Here is a 17,214-nt window from a genome sequence, read left to right as displayed (position 1 = left end):
AAATTGTTAAAACTTTACAGGTTGAATGACTACGCCGGAGCTTCCAGGTTGGTAAGTGCGAAGCAGGAATCGGCATCCTGATTGGTAAAATGGTGATGTAGACGTAACATTCCTACAAGTGATTAGCTTTATGGCTTGATTGCAAATGGTAAATCAGGGACATTAAGTTGTACTTGATTTACTATATATGGTCAAAAGAAAAACAAGATGAAGAGATAACCCCGAATCTACAAATGGTTTGAACACAAACTAATTTTTCCGGAAAAACCATTCTGATTAAAACAAACTTAAGTGTTTTGAAATCATTATGGGAAAATAGTTTGTTGTGAGGGGGAGTTCTGATTGTTTATGCCAGGTGGATGGAGAATTGATGTGATTCTCATCATGTTGTCATTTTTTTGTACAGTTTGTTTCAAATTTTCCCAGAAAATCAAAATTGAGACATATTTTGATTTTAGGGGGAGTAAAATTTTAAAAATTAGAAAATTTGAAAATGTCAAAAACATTGAAAATTTGTAAAAATGAGTTTTGTTGCAAAAAAGGAGGAAATGATAGTAAATCAGTTGGACTATCACAGCACGCTAAAGAAATGTAATGCAAAAGGTGATAAACGATCTCACTAAAGATGTGATGATAGGCTCAGCTAGACTAGTAGGTTTGCGATAACGATACAAACTTAAATGTAAAAGCCTAGTTCTAGTGGGAAACATGGTTGAAAGCATAGTACTTAGTTTTGTCCTTCTTGACTGTGTGCCTACTCAGTAATCGCTGATTGTCGAAAGACATAAAAACTGGTTAAGTTTGTGAACTTTCACTACTTTGCTGAAAAATCGCTGTGATTGTGCATTTCATTTTGCAAAGATTTAAACTTGTTTGATTTCTTTATTTTGTTTAAGCATCGGACATCCTCTGCGTATACGGGAGTATCGACCTGGATGTTGTTGCCTAAACGTTCTGCTTTATTTTCTTTGGTGTTTCGTTTAAGCTTTGGACCTCCTCTGCGTATACGGAAGTATCGACCTGGTGGTTAAAGCCTAAACAACTTCAACTTGTTTTATTTTTCTTATTTTGTTTAAACATTGGACTTTCTCTGCGTATACGGAAGTATCGACCTGATTGTTAATGTTTAAACATTCTGCTTTGTTTTCGCACAAATCACAGTTGATGAAAGTTTAAAGGCGTTACTTGAGTTAGTGTATTACATGATGAGGGGATATGCTGAGATCGTGGGGTCCATAAGAACTTAGTGCATAATTAATATACCTTAACGTATCGGTAAGCATTTCGAAAGTTTTTAGATTGAGCTTAAGTGGACAACAATATCGTCAATCAACGTGAATCGTTTAGAACTTAAAACGATTAAAAGCTTAACGGTGTTTGTGTTATGTCTCAAAAACTGATATGATCCTCTTGCACAAACTCACAAAAATATGTTGTTTTGCATTTAAATTTCTGTTTTTGCATTTATGTTTTATATTTTTCAAAAATCCAAAAAGATTTTCGACAACTGATGGTGAAGAGCTGATTTTCAAAATCTCAAAGGCTAAACTTGATGAACAGACAGATTGGTTTGAGTAAAAATGTTAGATTGTGAAGATTTGAAATGCAAAAGTGGTTCATTAACTTGATGACTATGGTTAATGTTAATCAACAGTTTGATCTTCATAATTTTTCTTATATGATTTGCTGATTCATTAAGTTGAATTGCAAATTGTATTAGTTTGTGATAGTGTGGTTAAGTTTTGCAGGTTTCTGATCCTGTTGCTTCGGATAGCCAGGAGATAAATCAGAACCAGAGAAGATCTGAAATGGAGAAAGCCAGGAGTTGATTTCAATGGTGATAACGATTTCCAGACAGAGATCCCAGCATGATGATAGGGGGAGTCTGATGAAAGTTAGAGCCAGAGAATGATCCAGGCATATGATTCCAGGAGGAAATTCCTAAAGAAAAGAGTTAATTCCAGGCAGAGTTCCTGAAGAAGACCGAACAAGAGTGAAGAGCTGAAAATGATTGAAGACTCTCACTAAAGATTCCGTCAACATTCAAGGGGGAGTCTGTTGGTGCAGTTGTCTGTCGACTACATCTTCGTTCGAGTCTTACGGCAGAGCTGATTGTATAGGAATAGGAGAGTGAGGAAAGTTTGTATAGAATTAAAGTAATTGGACCGCTTATTAGTCCATTTAGGTTTAGGACCGCTTTTAGTGCATGATGATGGACCGCTTATGTGGTCATCATAAGTGAACCGCTTATATGGTAGTCATGTGGATCGCTCATATGGACATGTCCATATGAGCGGCCCATAACTTCTATATAAGTGGTCCCAATGAGCGGTTCAAGCATAAGTGAGCATTAGGAGTACGGATGTGTGTGTGAAAAGGCGAAGCTCTGTCCATTTGTCTCCATAATCTTGTAACTTGTTAGCGGATCAATAAAGGAGACAGTTAAATAGTGAAATCAAGCTTTACGAAGACTAATTCAATGAATTCCGCCTCTGAACTAGTCTAAGTGCTCTTCTGATCGACTCATCGGGTCAACAAACGATCCTACACTTAATCAAAAAGCCAATAAGGAGTTTTAGTGTTTGGCTAACATAAAAGTCCTTTTTAAAATGACTTTTTGAAAAGAAGGAAAATGAGTTTTTGAGAAGTTAACATGTTGTGACTTCTTTATCAACTTATAACTTTTCAAACATCAAATTACCCCTTATTTTAACACCCTTATACGAAAAAATGTCTCTTTTAGTCATTTTACATCAATAAGCTAAGTCAAACACTTTTTAAAAAACAACTTATTAACTTATTGGCTTTTCTCACCCCATAAGCTAATCCAAACACTTTTTTTTTTAAAACTCATTTTTAAAAAGTCATAAGTCAATAAGTCTTTTTCACAAAAGTCCTTTTTAACTTAAATAAGGTTAGCCAAACATGCCCTAAGTCTCAAACACCGGAATTCAATAAGTTCGTAGCCAAAACTATCGAACACACAACAAAATAAAGTATCAATCACTAAAACCATAATAATCCCCATGTTATCAAGGTTCACTGCGGCGACGAAAAAGGAAAAACAGAAGGCATACTTGCGTTGTTTCTGTAGCAGCTAATGGTGGTCAAAAGAAGAACACATCTCCGTTAGCGCTGTTGCAGGTGAAGGCCGATGGTGGAGGTCACTGTCGGAAGCTGCCATCCAGCAGGGAGAGGTCGCAGATCCTCCTCCCTCCTCCGTCTCTCTCTCTCTCTCTCTCTCTCTCTCTCTCTCTCTCTCTCTCCCTCTCTCTCTCTTCCTGATTAACTTTTCTCTTTTTTATCTCTCGGCTTCCTTCCACCTCGGGAGCTGTTTTGACGCTGACCAATGGGCGATTACACCGTCGAACATCGAACGTCGTCACCACCGCTCGGATGTACAATGGTGTCGCCTTCATCGCGCCACCGCAGAACAATCGAGGCCGGCCCCTCCCTTTTCACTCTCTCCTGTCAACTCTTTCTCTCTTATCCAGGCGGTAGGGGTGTGGTGGTGAGAGCCTGGTATAGGATTCTTAGGAAATAAAATAAGAAAAGAAACTGAAAACCAGGTGAACCACTGTTCACCGAAGATAAATGTTAGGGAGGGCGGTATGGTTTCGGTGAATGATTCGGCAATCTCGGTGACACCTTTTTTCGGCGAATAGTCACCGATGAGAGAAGAGGAAAGAGAGAGGAGAGATATAACCAATCAATTTTTTTTTAATTGAGGGGTGTTTGAACCATACCTAGTGATTGAGTGTAAAATAGGGAGTTGACATGGCATGCTATTATTGGGTAAAGAATGACTCAAACACCCTAGAGTCATTGAACCATACCCTCCACCCTTATAGAGTTAACAATAATTAAGTTGAGTAAGGGGCTCTTTGGTAGCCTCTTAATGACCATTCAGATGTTACCTCTTAATGGTTTAAAACCTCTGAATGAATAAGAGGTAACCTCAAGTCTGAATGGTTAAGAGGTAACCTCTGAATTGTAAATCATCACATGTCACATTCTTCTACCTTCTCATTGGTAAAATTCTTAATGGTTCGATTAAGAGGTAGCCTCTTAATAACCATTCAGAGGCTACCAAACAGCCCCTAAGGCTCACAATCGAAAAAGTAAATGCTTTGAGCCAACTGGGAAATGAAAGACAGAAAGAGGAAGTTGTCGGCTTTTGGTGTTGGCTTTGCATGAAAAACAAGGAAAATTGTTTCTTTTATTTTATTGTTTTTCAGAGTGATGGATAAATTAAGTTCTTAGCTATTCACACACGCTAGTTGGCTTTTTGCACACACCTATGCGCTGCGCTTTGGTAGTGCTTAGATGGAAAGTCAACAGACAAGTACTGAACCCGTCAGGCCTTGTGTGTTGACCTTGTACTTAAGCGCAACGCATAGGTGTGCCTGTTTGTTTTTTGATGGAAAAAATGGGGTTTTGGGTGGAAAAAGTGGGGTGTTGGTTTGTTGTTTGGTTGTATTTAGTTGTGTTTTTTGTTGAAAAGTTATAGATTTGAGTTTTATTTTTATAAAATGTATATAATTTAGAGTTGATTTATAACAGTCGTTTAACGTGAGTGTACCGGTTATAGTTGATTTATAACAGTTGTTTATAAGATACGTTTCTTTATGTCATTGTTTTTATAAATGTTAACCGGTTTTGTTTTGTTAAATTACACGAACACATTTAATTAAAACAACGTACAATAAGTTGCGAAAGAGACATATGAAATAAGCGCAAACAATCTAAACAAACATCGTGTAAATAAAATATCAACTGCATAAATATATATAAAATCAGTTTGTACGTACAAAACAAAAGTACAATTGATTGTCTAATACAAAACAAAAACAAAACAAACTAAAGCTAATGATCCTCTGGCGGTGGGGACGGTGGCAGTGGATGGGACGGCAATCCCGCGTGAGCCCGGAGCTCCATGAGCGTCTCAATAATCCACATCTGGTATCGCTCAGAACGTTGGAGGCGTCGATCTAAGTCCCGAGTAACTGCATGCGCGGCAGGAGGCAGGTCTGCATAGACGTGTTGTGGGTACTGCGACGGGTGCGGACGTGGCGGCGGTGGGATCTCGTCGTCAATGACGTGATCAGCCGGAGGCGAAGGCAGAGGCTGAGTCTGATCCTGATCCTGAGCCTGAGCTAGACCCAAAGCCTCAAGCTGAGCCTACCGAGTCGCAACCTGAACAGCTAGAGGCGCCAGTATTGACGCACGCTCGATACTGACGCCTGGCCTAATGTAGTCGATGGAATGGCTGGGGACAGCAGTGGGTCACTCTCAAGCACGATCGGTCACTCTCAAGCACGATCCTTAGTGAGCGCGCGATAGCAGTAACGTAGGACCCTCTGTGGAGCCTCCCGCGCTGCTACCTATGATATGCACCAGCACATACGGGAATGCACACCACATAGTAAATAAAAGTTTGTGGACAAAGAAGATATCTTCAATCGCGTTCGTGGTCTCATTTTCGCGTATGTAATAAGTGAAATCTTTTTTGACAAGAAGATTTTCGAGTTATTGCATTGGAGATTCGCCGACCCCCTTTCCGGCATTGATCTTCAGAACGACATTGTGTATACCTTTCGGAATAATATTTTTATTCGGGTTTTTTTCGTCAACGTTTACCAGATGCTACGGTTTGGAATATCTTGCTATGCCAGCTGCTCAATCAATTTTTATCCTCCGAAGAAAGTCTTCTCGCATAAGCGTGACCCTCTAAGTTTTCAATAGGAGTGTGGTTGTGCCTCGGGTTCGTCACCTCTAACCTCCAAACACTTCCCTTTGATTCCGTAAACCCTATCAACTCAAACAAGCCACCTATTTTCTTGCTATTTGTTTTCCTCACTGTAGCTACACTCTTATACTCCCCACAAAGAGTGCATTGAAACCAAACCTTGAAATTATTTCCTCTTTTATTCGGCCTTTAAATCACAATGACGTAACCATTGTCCTTTCCTGTCCTCTGTACCCAATCCACCAACTCATCACGTGACGAAAAGGTCCGATTTGTCTCAAATGAAAATATAATTGGGTAAGAGCCTTCCTCATCGACTAACAGATCCTCTTGCTCACCACCGTCTCCCTGGTCTGGATAGTCTTAACGTACAAAGTTCTGCTCACCACCATCTCCCTGGTCCGGATAGTCTTGTTGTACAAAGCTCTACTCACCACCGTAACCATGTCCTGGATAGTCTTGTTGTACATACCTCTGCTCACCACCATAACCGTGGTCGAGATAGTTCGGCTGAACGTACGGATATTCAGCCTGAGGATATGGTTCACCTCTGTATCCGTAATTCGAATAGCCGTGTTGTGCGTATGAGTCTTCCACAGGGATATTCAAGCCCAGCTGCATCGTATTTTCACGATAACGAATGCTAGAGAGAACCTCCTCCTCCCTCATGTTGGACGAGATTGGTTTCTCGTACGAGTCAGAAATAGCGGTCCCCTCGTAAGAATCTGGAACAACGGACTCGTCAGAGTATTCACCGAAAAGCTAGTTGCTAAACCACGACATCGTATTTTGAAGAAACACCACTAAAAAAACAAAACACGTGTTTATTTGAAACACTTTTGCAATTTGGAATTTGAATGAAATATCGAATGCATGGCCTGCCTTCTTAAAAGCACCGGAATTTGGGGCCGAAGAGCGCTTAGGGTTCCTCGTGACCCGGCTGACAACATCATACCGAATCAAACCTCGTATCAAAGTCACATCAGCTCACATCACCTTTTGCCTGGAAAAGAACCCTAAATGCCATGCGTTGGCCAAAGCGCGACGCTTCAAGAGGTGTGAAAATAAGGATGCGTGTGTGAATATCATGATCCTAAATTAATTATATATATATATGGATCCCATTAAGTGTAACCAACTTTCAAATCAATTATGACCATTGGATTTGGCTGAGATTTAATCTCAGCCATTTAAACTCATAAAAAACTACTATTGTAGCAGTTTAGAGAGGTTACTTGCGGTTTTCTGAGGAAGTGGTTTATTCCACCTTTTTCTACACATGATCTCCACGTCTATGGTTACAAACGGTTTTCACACTCCCTTCCGAATCCCACTCCCACGTTCTGCCTCTATACTTCTTTATATATCACTCTGATCCCAATTGGAACTCTCACTCTAATCATAGATAACCCTAACCATCACCACTGACAATCATCGCACAACCACCACCGCAACGAAGGGAATGGACCGGCAACCGTCACACCACCACTCCGATGACGGCCGCACTAGCGGCGAACTTCCGGCACTCGATTGTCACATCACTTCTCTCTGCGATCATATTCAGTCGGAAGGTTCTAATCACGGATTGTTATCGAATGAATCGTGATGGCTATACTGTTTGTTGTAAGTGTTTCTATAACCTGTATGATGGAAACGTTTTTGTTTTTTACATTTCCGAATCGTTTAGAGTTTCAAAGTGAAGTGATCGAATATTGGTGGTATAAGAAATTAAGGAAGCACTTGAGTTGCTAGTAAGTTGTAGAAGTTCCTTTGTGTTTATAATTGTTAAATTAACCATAATATCTAAACTCATACTTTTGACTTTCAAAATGGTTTGGTGTCACAGGAGGAACTGGAAGAAGCATGGGGACTGCAAGTAAGTACAAGTTTATTGGAAATGAAGAGATTACATTGTGTCTAAACTAACTACATAAACTATTTCTGAATATTTACTTCATTGTACATAAACTTTTGCAAGCATTACAACTGCTTTTTCTTAAAAAAAGGGGTCATAATATTTAGATTTCTCATTATACAAACCATAAAAATGATACTAATTTGTGGTCAAAACGGGCTGTTTTTAAAATGATAAACACTTGTGAACACTTAATGTTTCTTAGTTGATCTTGATGCAACAAGATAACCTATTTTTCTGTTATTTTTTTTTATTTTACCAAGTAACACTTAATGTTTCTTAGTTGATCTTGATTCACACAAAAATGTAAATAGGTTTTCATTTGTTTGTTGTCATGATCCGACATTTTCATTCGATCCGGTCGCACTAATATCAGTCGCGCCGGAAGTATAATTATTCGCTTACTAGACAATTAGAAGTATGAATTGATTGGTGATTGTCTGTTCATATTAGTGTGCGTCATTTTCATTCCAAATATCCTCTATATGCCCTTATGAATTTGTTTTGTTGTGATTACCAGGATTAAAGTGACTTCATTATCTCCAATGTAGAAATTGCAAGAGAAATGATTAAAAGATAGTCAAGGCAATTCAAGACAATGTGCTATCCTTCTCCATTTTTTGTTTTACATTTTACTACAATAATCATAATCTATAGAACCCCTAAAGGTAGCAAGGTAGGCGGGTCTAACAGATTAACGGCTCAAAACAAGATTGAGTTAAAATGTGTCATTTTTAAGTTTGGTTCAAAAGGACTAGCCTATAAACACTCTTGTCCATTTTCTAGATTTGTTTTGTAAATAACTGATCCGTTAATAATGATTACAAAATGAATGTAGATTATTTAAGATGTTTTATAAATTTAATTAGAATCATCATTAACTACTATACAAAACGCCTAAAGGCGAGAAGATGAGTGAGTCAAATGGATTTTGGTTTGAAACAGGTCATTTTTAGTCCATGAGTGTGAGTGTGTTATGTGTTGGATCATGGGGGAACAAATTTTAGGGTTCTGCACGTGCAGTCAGGTGGGAAGTTTTGTATTGAATTTCAAGAGTTTGCTGATGTGTCGATCCCTACTCAATTGATGGTCTGGAATTCTAGAAGTAAGCTTTTCTTTCTCTTGCTTGCTGGATTCAGTATAGTATAGTCTATGAAACTATTTTTTGGACATTATTTTTCTTTTATTTTTATATTTAGTGTGTTACTTATGGTTATGAAACTATAATTTAACAATTGTTGAATTCTAAATCTTTAAAATGTCGTATGCATTAGGCTTTTAGCAAATTTCAACATGTTTGACCAATTCCATTTTCAATTAACACTTGCATTGTGCTGGATATAATTTGTCTTCTAATAAAAGATAAGGCATTGTTATACATTGAGAATTCTTTTTTTGTTTTTTTTTTTTTTTTTTGCACAGAAGCGATGTATAGTACATTTAAATAATAATCTAATATATAAGTCAAGAGAGCAAATGCCGGTTTGGGTCTGAGATGAGTTGGATAGATATGAAAGGAACACATGGTCATGAAGATAAGGATCATAGGACAGTGGTTACTAATGCAGGTTTTGCGATGGCTATGCAGATCACCAAAAAATGACAAAGATACTACAAAAGATATAGTTGTTTTTTGCTCTTGTACAACTTGAAATGCATATGGTACACATTTCTAAATCACATTAATGTTCAGCGATAGGAATTTTGGTTTATAAGTTTACGGTAAACTTGAGTCAAAACCAGTCTGTGATTGAGTTTTGTAAAAAGAAAATTAAAATGTAACTGAGAGACCATACTACTTTTGTTAGTCAATTTGTCATTATTTGCGTGATTGGGACACCGGTATTATTATTACTGGGCTAGCGGAAGGATGGCAAATCAACAACAAATTTGGTGTTTAACTTGACTGCTTATTTGTTAGATGGGGAGAATTAGAAAGTAGGTCATTATTCTTGGGCAAATTGATACTTCTTAGAGTGTAAGGGGTGCTCCCCTCGTGGGGATAGCCACCTCTTCGCCCTGACCAATCACACTATGCGACGTCAACTCTTTTCTTCACTTCCCATTTTGCACTCAAACGTAAGGTGTGCTCCCCTCTCCACTCCCAGCCAATCATTGCTATTTGAGGGGTCAAGAGGTTGAAAAAATCAACATGACACAAACAGTGTGTAGTCCCCGGGTGTTTGAGTTTTCCGTATACAAAATGGAGATGGCGGCGGTGTTACCGCGAGGTAATACCTTCACCGCACACCATCCCCGCTAACACCCGGTTCACCCTTAATGTGGATATGGGCCTATTGTTAATAACAAAAGGTGGGCCCAAAAGATAATTTAATTGAGGACGGTTGTGAGGTCCATTGTAGTTTCAAGCAGAATTGGGCAAAATGGCGGAGTTGGGATCTAGAAAAGTATATCGGCATGTGTTTTAAGTTTCAAGCCACACTAAAAACGACCCGTTATAACCAATCATTTAAACAAATGTGGCGACTAGCAGCGAGATAAGAATCATTGTGTTAAGTGGCCGTTGAATTTATTTACTTTTTTGGGTAGTCATTGTTTGGATTCATAACATATTATTGATCATCTATAGAAAATAATGTTTTTATATCTCTTTTCCATGAAACGAAAGGTTTGCCAACATTCCCCATGCTTTGACTACTTATGACAGTTTCATACGGACCCATAGCAAATCTTCTTCCTTTTTTAGTTTTTAGCGTAGTTTTTTTAATATAAACATCCTTACCAAATGTTTGTTACATCCTTACCAAACTTGAGGGTTGGGCATCAGGCATCAAGTCAGCGGGTTGAAAAGACCCCCCCCCCCCGGTCAAAGAGGACGATCCAAAAGCCAAAAGAACGAGACGGTAAACCATGTTTGAATGCTATTACACTTTCCGCTCATGTGTTACCATGCATATGTTTTGCCTTCTGTTTACTTTTACATTAAAATGACACCATTTCATGTTTTAGTACTCTTATCAGTTTTATTTTCTAACATTTTGTGGTTGTAAACTGTTGATGTTCGCTTTCCTTTTATAGATAAACATGGTGCTTTTGGTTGTAATGTTGTTTAAATTTATATATACTTAATATAGATTACCTTTGTTTGTTACGTTGTTCAACGTAACCCGTCCACCGGACGGGTATTAAACTAGTTAGCATGGCTGGTTAATAATTCATTTTTTTCCCAACGAAGTGTAAGGTTTGTGTTAAATTTGAAAATGTATTCAGTTTGACTTATGAGCTTGTACTATATGTGAATTTTGCTCATGTTATTTTTACTTGTGAAACGAGAATAGATTTGGCTTCTGTCAAGGCTACCTAATCATATGCTTCTTTGATAAGTTGATATGATGTTAACATGTTAACCGCCTCATGTTATGCTATGAAGCAGGGGAGAGGCTATAAGGAGGGGCAATGTGGGCGCTTGGCCGGGGCACGTTTTCTTCAAGGGGCACAAAATTTTAAAAATTCCTGATTATATATAGATGCGAATGATCGTTTGGTAAAACTTAGACGATTTTCTTTTGTATCTAACGTGTTCAAAGTGAAAAAAAAATATAAATATGATAGGTTGATTCTTGATTTACAGTGACATATATGATAGGTTGATTCGTGATTAGCTATTAGTCTATTATGGTATGTCATACGCTTATTCTAATACCATGATTTTGCTAATTTCTATGTTTATTGCTTTAACTTTAATAGTCTTAAAAAAAAAAAAAATAGTTTACATTATTTAATTTGTTAAGGCCTTAAGGTAAGGGGCTTTTTTTGTTTGGCTCAACCGGAGCACCTAAATCCACAGGACCGCCTCTGCTATGAAGAACAATGATACAATTATATGTTGAAAAAAAATCTTGCGGGTATGAGATTAGGTTATACCATGCTTGATTAACCGAAATTATATATCCGCTAACCCAAACCATATACCTGAAAACTTTTTATTTTATCTTAACCTGTAACGCTTCATTCTAGCAGCTTCTTACGTGAAAAATAAACTTCTCTTTTAGGATTTCTATTCTGATGATATTATTTATATTTGTATGTGATAAAGTATGAGTTATATTTTGAGATTTATAACATCATGAAATGTACATATTTTAGATATTTCAAACATTTTATAGTTATAACGAGAAAGGTTATTATACAAGAGGAAAAAAGTGTACGAAGTGTAGGAGGGAAAAGTTTGGCCCTTGATTTGCAAGATCAGTGGTTGAGGTTAAATGGCCCTTGATTCACATAAGTCCCTCCGTAATGGCACATGATATGGCTCCATAGATGGTCATAGCACCCTATAGCGCCTAGTAACACCATTACAGCCGACGCTATTGGGTAGAAATTTTGATTCTCCACGAAAAATATCACGTCATGCCCCTTCTTCCCCCACTCACACACTTATTTACATACATATGTATATATAATTGAAGGGGTTATATACCCCCTTACCCCTACACCCTATTATGATAAAAAAACTCATAAAGCCCTCTCTTGCACTTTTTCGTCACTTGTCGCAGAACCTCCACCAAAGGGCTTTATGACTACACATGACCTAACTAAAAACAAACAAGGGAACAAGTGAGGAAAATGGTACAATGGGAAAATCAAATATTGTTGACTTATAAACCCACTTCCCCCTTGATTTTCAACTGGCTATAACTTTTTAATACATTAATATTTTTTTTATAAAAATTACACAGTATTAACGAGCATTTCATTATTTTTAATTCGAGCAGCCTATTGCTATATTTTTCTTTAAAAAATTGAAGGATTTGAAAACCCATTATGTGATTACGTGATTTTGAATACCTAGTAAGTGACAGCGTGATTTTGAGTACCCATTACGTAATTACTTGATTTTATTATAGTATTTTATTTGAAACCCCACTAAGTGGTTACGTAATTACGTAACAATAGTTGAATATGTATATTACATGACTACATGATTTTAAATACCCATTTCGTGATTACGTGATTTCATTATAATATTTTTGTGAAACCCTACTGAGTGATTACGTAATTACATATAAACAATACATGTAATACATAATATTTGATATGGAATACCTAATTTTTAAGATATAATCACGTATTAAGGATAAATTATATATAAAACATTAGCCAAACCAACCTATAATAGCAACATAATGTCATATATTAGAGATTTAATCACGTAATAAAGCATAAACAATCAAGTTTTTATTATTGAATGTTTAATCACGTAAGAAGCATAATTGTATTGACATTAGTTATAACAAATCATATTGAATGTGTAATCACGTAATAAATTTACATTGAATGCGTAATGATTTATGTTGAATGTGTAATCACGTAATGTGTATTCAAAAATCAAGTAGTAATGTACCGGGTATTCAAAATCACGTAATGGGTAATGGATATTCAAAATCACGTAATCACGTAATGGATATTCAGAGTCTTGTAAATTATTTTTAAGAACACTATAGCAATAGGCTGCTCGAATAAAAGATAATGAAATGCTCGTTAATACAGTGTAACTTAAAAGAGTATTGGATTTTAATAATCCCAAATATTCGTCGTTGGCCGCCAACAGTCCCAACTTCAAAAATATCCACTGGCATTCATAACTATTAACATATTGGCCTCCAATGGACTCTGACTAACAGAACCCTAACTCCATTAGTCTCCGGTCGCCGGAAAAACGTATTTGGCCGGAAAATCCCTTTTTAGCCGGAAAACTCAACATTTTCGTCCAAAACCTCTTTGTAACCTTATTACAGACCTTTAGGAACCTTTTTCTATTAAAAGCCCCAATTATTGAGGTCGCTAGAAATCTCCTTTTTCGCCGGGAAACTTCTTTTTGGCTGGAAAACTCAACTTTTTGGCCAGAAAAACTCAACATTTTCGTTCCAAACCTCTTTGTAACCATAGATCGGACCTTTAGGAACCTTTTTCTGGCCAAAAATGTTTTTCCGGCGACCGGAGACTAACGGCGTTAGGTTTCTGTTATTCAAGGTCCATTGGAGGCCAATATGTTAATAGTTGGGACTGCCAGTGGTTAATTTTGAAATTGGAACTGTTGGTGGCCAACGACGTATAGTTGAGATTATTAAAATCCAATATTCCTTTAAAAAAATATTAACATATGAAAAAATTATAGTCGTTTGAAAATCAAGGAGGAAACTAGTTAAAGGGAGAAAAGACCATCATACCTTTTCCTTCTTAAATTAAGAAAAACAAATGTGTGATCATGATTGTCTCCTACACTTCGTACGAAATTTCTCTGTTATGCATGATGTCTTATCTATAACAATATGTATCTAATTTATCATATTTTAATTTTAATTTGTTGTAATTGTTAAAAAATAAAGCCATATAAAACTAAAATGGAATGAAAGAAAATGTATGAGGCGTATTTTTAACAAACTAATTAGTGTATCCGGTACCTAATGAGTACTAGGCCAGATATAGGACATGATTTTACAATTAAAGATATAATTGTAATTATCAATACCCTCCTTAAACAGGACACTTAAACATAAAATATTGAACGTTAACCAAATGAACACATGTAAAGTTAAATAGTATTTTATTCAACAACCACAATACACACACAATTCAAACTTGCACATCCTACTTTTTGGAAGAGGTAGAAAGTGGCAGCTCAAACTAAACTAAACCAAGCCAAAGCATGTAGTTGTTTTGAAGAACAAGTATATACCATGTTATATATCATAGAGGAACTTCTTGAAAAGCTTCAATTGTTCAGCTTGTAGCGATATGACTATCGACAAGCTCCCGTCGTTAATTGGACTAGGTACCACAGTTGATATTCCTTCAATACCAACCCCACCGGGCCCCATGAATACCGGTTGACCCCATCCAAAGTCAGCATCATGAATCGGTAGCCAAGCCCAAGTGGTTATAGCAACATTCGAACTTTTATAAGTCTCCATGGTGGCACCTGCCAAAGACAACATATTAGGTTGAAGTTCCAAGTAGTCGATTATTGACCTTAGGTAATCGTTGGTCCTCCTCACGACAGCCTCACGGATTTTACTGGCAGCGAACCAACTAGGATTCGATAGAATTTCGCCTACTGTTGATGTGGCGTTATTTGAGAAGATAACATTTCCAAAATAACCTGCTGGTAGAGCGGGCTCAAGATGGGCCCGCCCATCAGCAGCAAAGTAGAGCTTGGTTTCCTGATCGACAGGAAGGCCACGTGCTCTACACACGCACTTCCAAACATGACCTGAGAGCATTTCAAAGGAACTATAGTTGATTGGGCTGCCATCCTCCCTCAATTTTGTTTTGAGCGTATTGAGTTGGTCTCGTGTTAACTTGAAAATCGAGACTGCTTTTTCTTGTGATTGGGCTTCGAGTGGCAATTTCATTGGCCGACCAAGGTGGTACTCGATGTGGTCATAGACTGGTCGTGGTGGGTCCCTAGCGCGAAGGAGGGTCCGGTCAATGAATGGAGATATAGTGAGGTCAAGACCTCGAGCCATATCGGCCCACGTGTTCATGAAGTGCAACGCGGATGTCCCATCGCAGACATAATGGTGCATCCCGACTCCTAGGGAAACTCCCCCACATTTGAAAAAAGTAACCTGCCCAAATTTACATGCAAAAATGTTTGTATATTTGAGTTACTATTCTCATAACAAAATCAAAACAACCGGATTGAGAACCGGCTACATAACCGGTCTGTATGAATACTTTTGAACCGCTTTCATTGACATAACAGTGCACCACAATGAAGTCATATTAAATAAGACTTGTGTCATGCATGGACACGTTTTTAATTACCTGTAAGACTAGTAACGGATATGATCCAATTCCTTGGGAGTAATCTACGGTTGGAATAAGTTTCGCGAGCTCAGGTGTAGGTGCAAAATCACCATAATCGTCAATCACACCATCGGATTCCGCCTCTACAAACAACACGCCTTGTCCTTGACAATCAATCTCGATCCGACCATTTTTGTCTTCCTTTAACCGGCCTCCCACCGGGTAAAAAGCGACCAAAGCTTTGCTCAAAGCGTCCTTCATCGGTTTTGTATCGAAGAAGTTAGCAGCACCATTGGGACGATAGATATAGACAGTTTGTGTGTGGACGTTTGGGACCATTAGGTCGAGGTTAGAACACCATAGGTTTATCTTTGGAGTCTCCTCCTTTGGAATCACCATGGTCGATTCTCGTACCACGATCTTCATTTGTTCACTTGTAATAGTATTAAGCAACTACAAATAGCGACAACTTAATTAATCCTAGTGAAAATGTGTTATATATAGGGTGAGTATGTACCGGTTCGGTTTTTAAGGATAAAGTTGAAACTATAACTAATTATTGATATAAACTGGCCGGTTTAAGTTATACTGATTACATTAATACGGTTATTGTAAGTGGTGATTTAAACTGGCCGGTTTAAGTTATATTGATTACATTAATACGGTTATTGTAAGTGGTGATTTGATTAATTTGAATGTAGACATATTTGAAATAATTTCAACTAATAAATTCAACTACGTAACACCCCAAACGAAGGCGGAAGTATCGGAGCGTCACGTAAATAGATTGCTCAATAGCTCATGATCAACTAAAAATAATTTAGATATTTTTATTAATCAATTTAAAGATCATCCATATAAGAAAACAAATAATATAAACAAAATAACTAGATCAAGTTAAAATTATTCTAAGTCCCAAAGCATCCTAGATGTGATATTTTGGTAATCATCATGCATTGTTTCCTGAAACATGTGGAAAAATAAAGGGGTCAACTTCGAAAAGCTGGCGAGCATACATAGGTTTGCTAAAATAAGTAAGTAGCATGTCAATTGGGGTGCACAATCAAACAAGGAACTGCGAAAAGTTAACCTTTGTGTATGTTGCTGTTTCAATCATCCCTAGATCTATACGGGTATGGGTTTGTTAGACCTATAGCGCTATAATCTACTACAGTGGGTTTGGCCGAAGTTAATGATTGTACTAAGTTATAAGCTCCTAAAGTTATGTTTATGACAAGAAGTGTAGAGATAAAAAGTTAACATAAATAATTAAAAGTAACATGTTTCACCCAAAAGTTTAAATGAAAAAGGGCTATGTAAACTCACCTGAGTTAGCAAGCAAAACACACCAAAACTTGTTGTAGTGGAGATGTGGGAAAACCCAAAGAGTTATCCTATTGAAATTCATGGAATATTGTTTAATAAATAGACTTAGATTAGGTAAACGTTTATAGGGCTAGTAAGAAATTTAGGAGGATGTTTTGGGAATCAAGTAATGTTTTTACAAATTTATATAATTTAATTAATTAAATAAATATAATAGATTAATTAAATAAAAGTGGAAGTTTAATTGTTAAACTTTATTTATGCAATAACTTTTATAAACTACGTTTACATTTTAAAATAAAAACAAAAAGAAAACTCATTATCAAATTTTCAACCTCTAGACTAGTTAGGTACATCATGACTTTTGTGTTTCTTTGCAATCATTCGTTGTAAAATTGGTAACGATAACGAATCAAGTTTTTCAAATCATGAGCTCATCCTTTGTGGTTTA

General features: G+C 37.1%; 1 protein-coding gene and 1 long non-coding RNA gene across 4 annotated transcripts; one reads left to right on the top strand and one right to left on the bottom strand.

The window, feature by feature from the left end:
• Positions 1-6,943: 6,943 nt before the first annotated feature.
• On the top strand, positions 6,944-9,360 carry LOC110941527. Of its 3 annotated transcripts, none has more exons than XR_002594149.2 (3): positions 6,944-7,500; positions 7,596-7,625; positions 8,185-9,360. It is a non-coding gene; the product is annotated as an uncharacterized LOC110941527 (long non-coding RNA). The 3 variants fall into 3 exon arrangements; XR_004893379.1 differs by having other exon boundaries at positions 6,945-7,372; XR_004893378.1 differs by having other exon boundaries at positions 6,944-7,625.
• A 4,845-nt stretch (positions 9,361-14,205) lies between these two features.
• On the bottom strand, positions 14,206-16,869 carry LOC110941528 (shikimate O-hydroxycinnamoyltransferase). The gene is made up of 3 exons (XM_022183169.2): positions 16,764-16,869; positions 15,456-15,890; positions 14,206-15,256 (listed from the first exon to the last, which is right to left on the bottom strand). Exons 2-3 carry the CDS (start codon positions 15,861-15,863, stop codon positions 14,369-14,371), a joined length of 1,296 nt encoding a protein of 431 aa, XP_022038861.1. The 5' UTR covers positions 15,864-15,890; positions 16,764-16,869; the 3' UTR covers positions 14,206-14,368.
• Between the last annotated feature and the right edge of the window lie 345 nt (positions 16,870-17,214).

This window comes from Helianthus annuus, chromosome 5, assembly GCF_002127325.2.
Source record: "Helianthus annuus cultivar XRQ/B chromosome 5, HanXRQr2.0-SUNRISE, whole genome shotgun sequence".
NCBI classification, from domain to species: Eukaryota; Viridiplantae; Streptophyta; class Magnoliopsida; order Asterales; family Asteraceae; genus Helianthus; species Helianthus annuus.
Note: the sequence above shows the minus strand (reverse complement) of the source record. Positions and strands in the feature narration are given on the sequence as shown.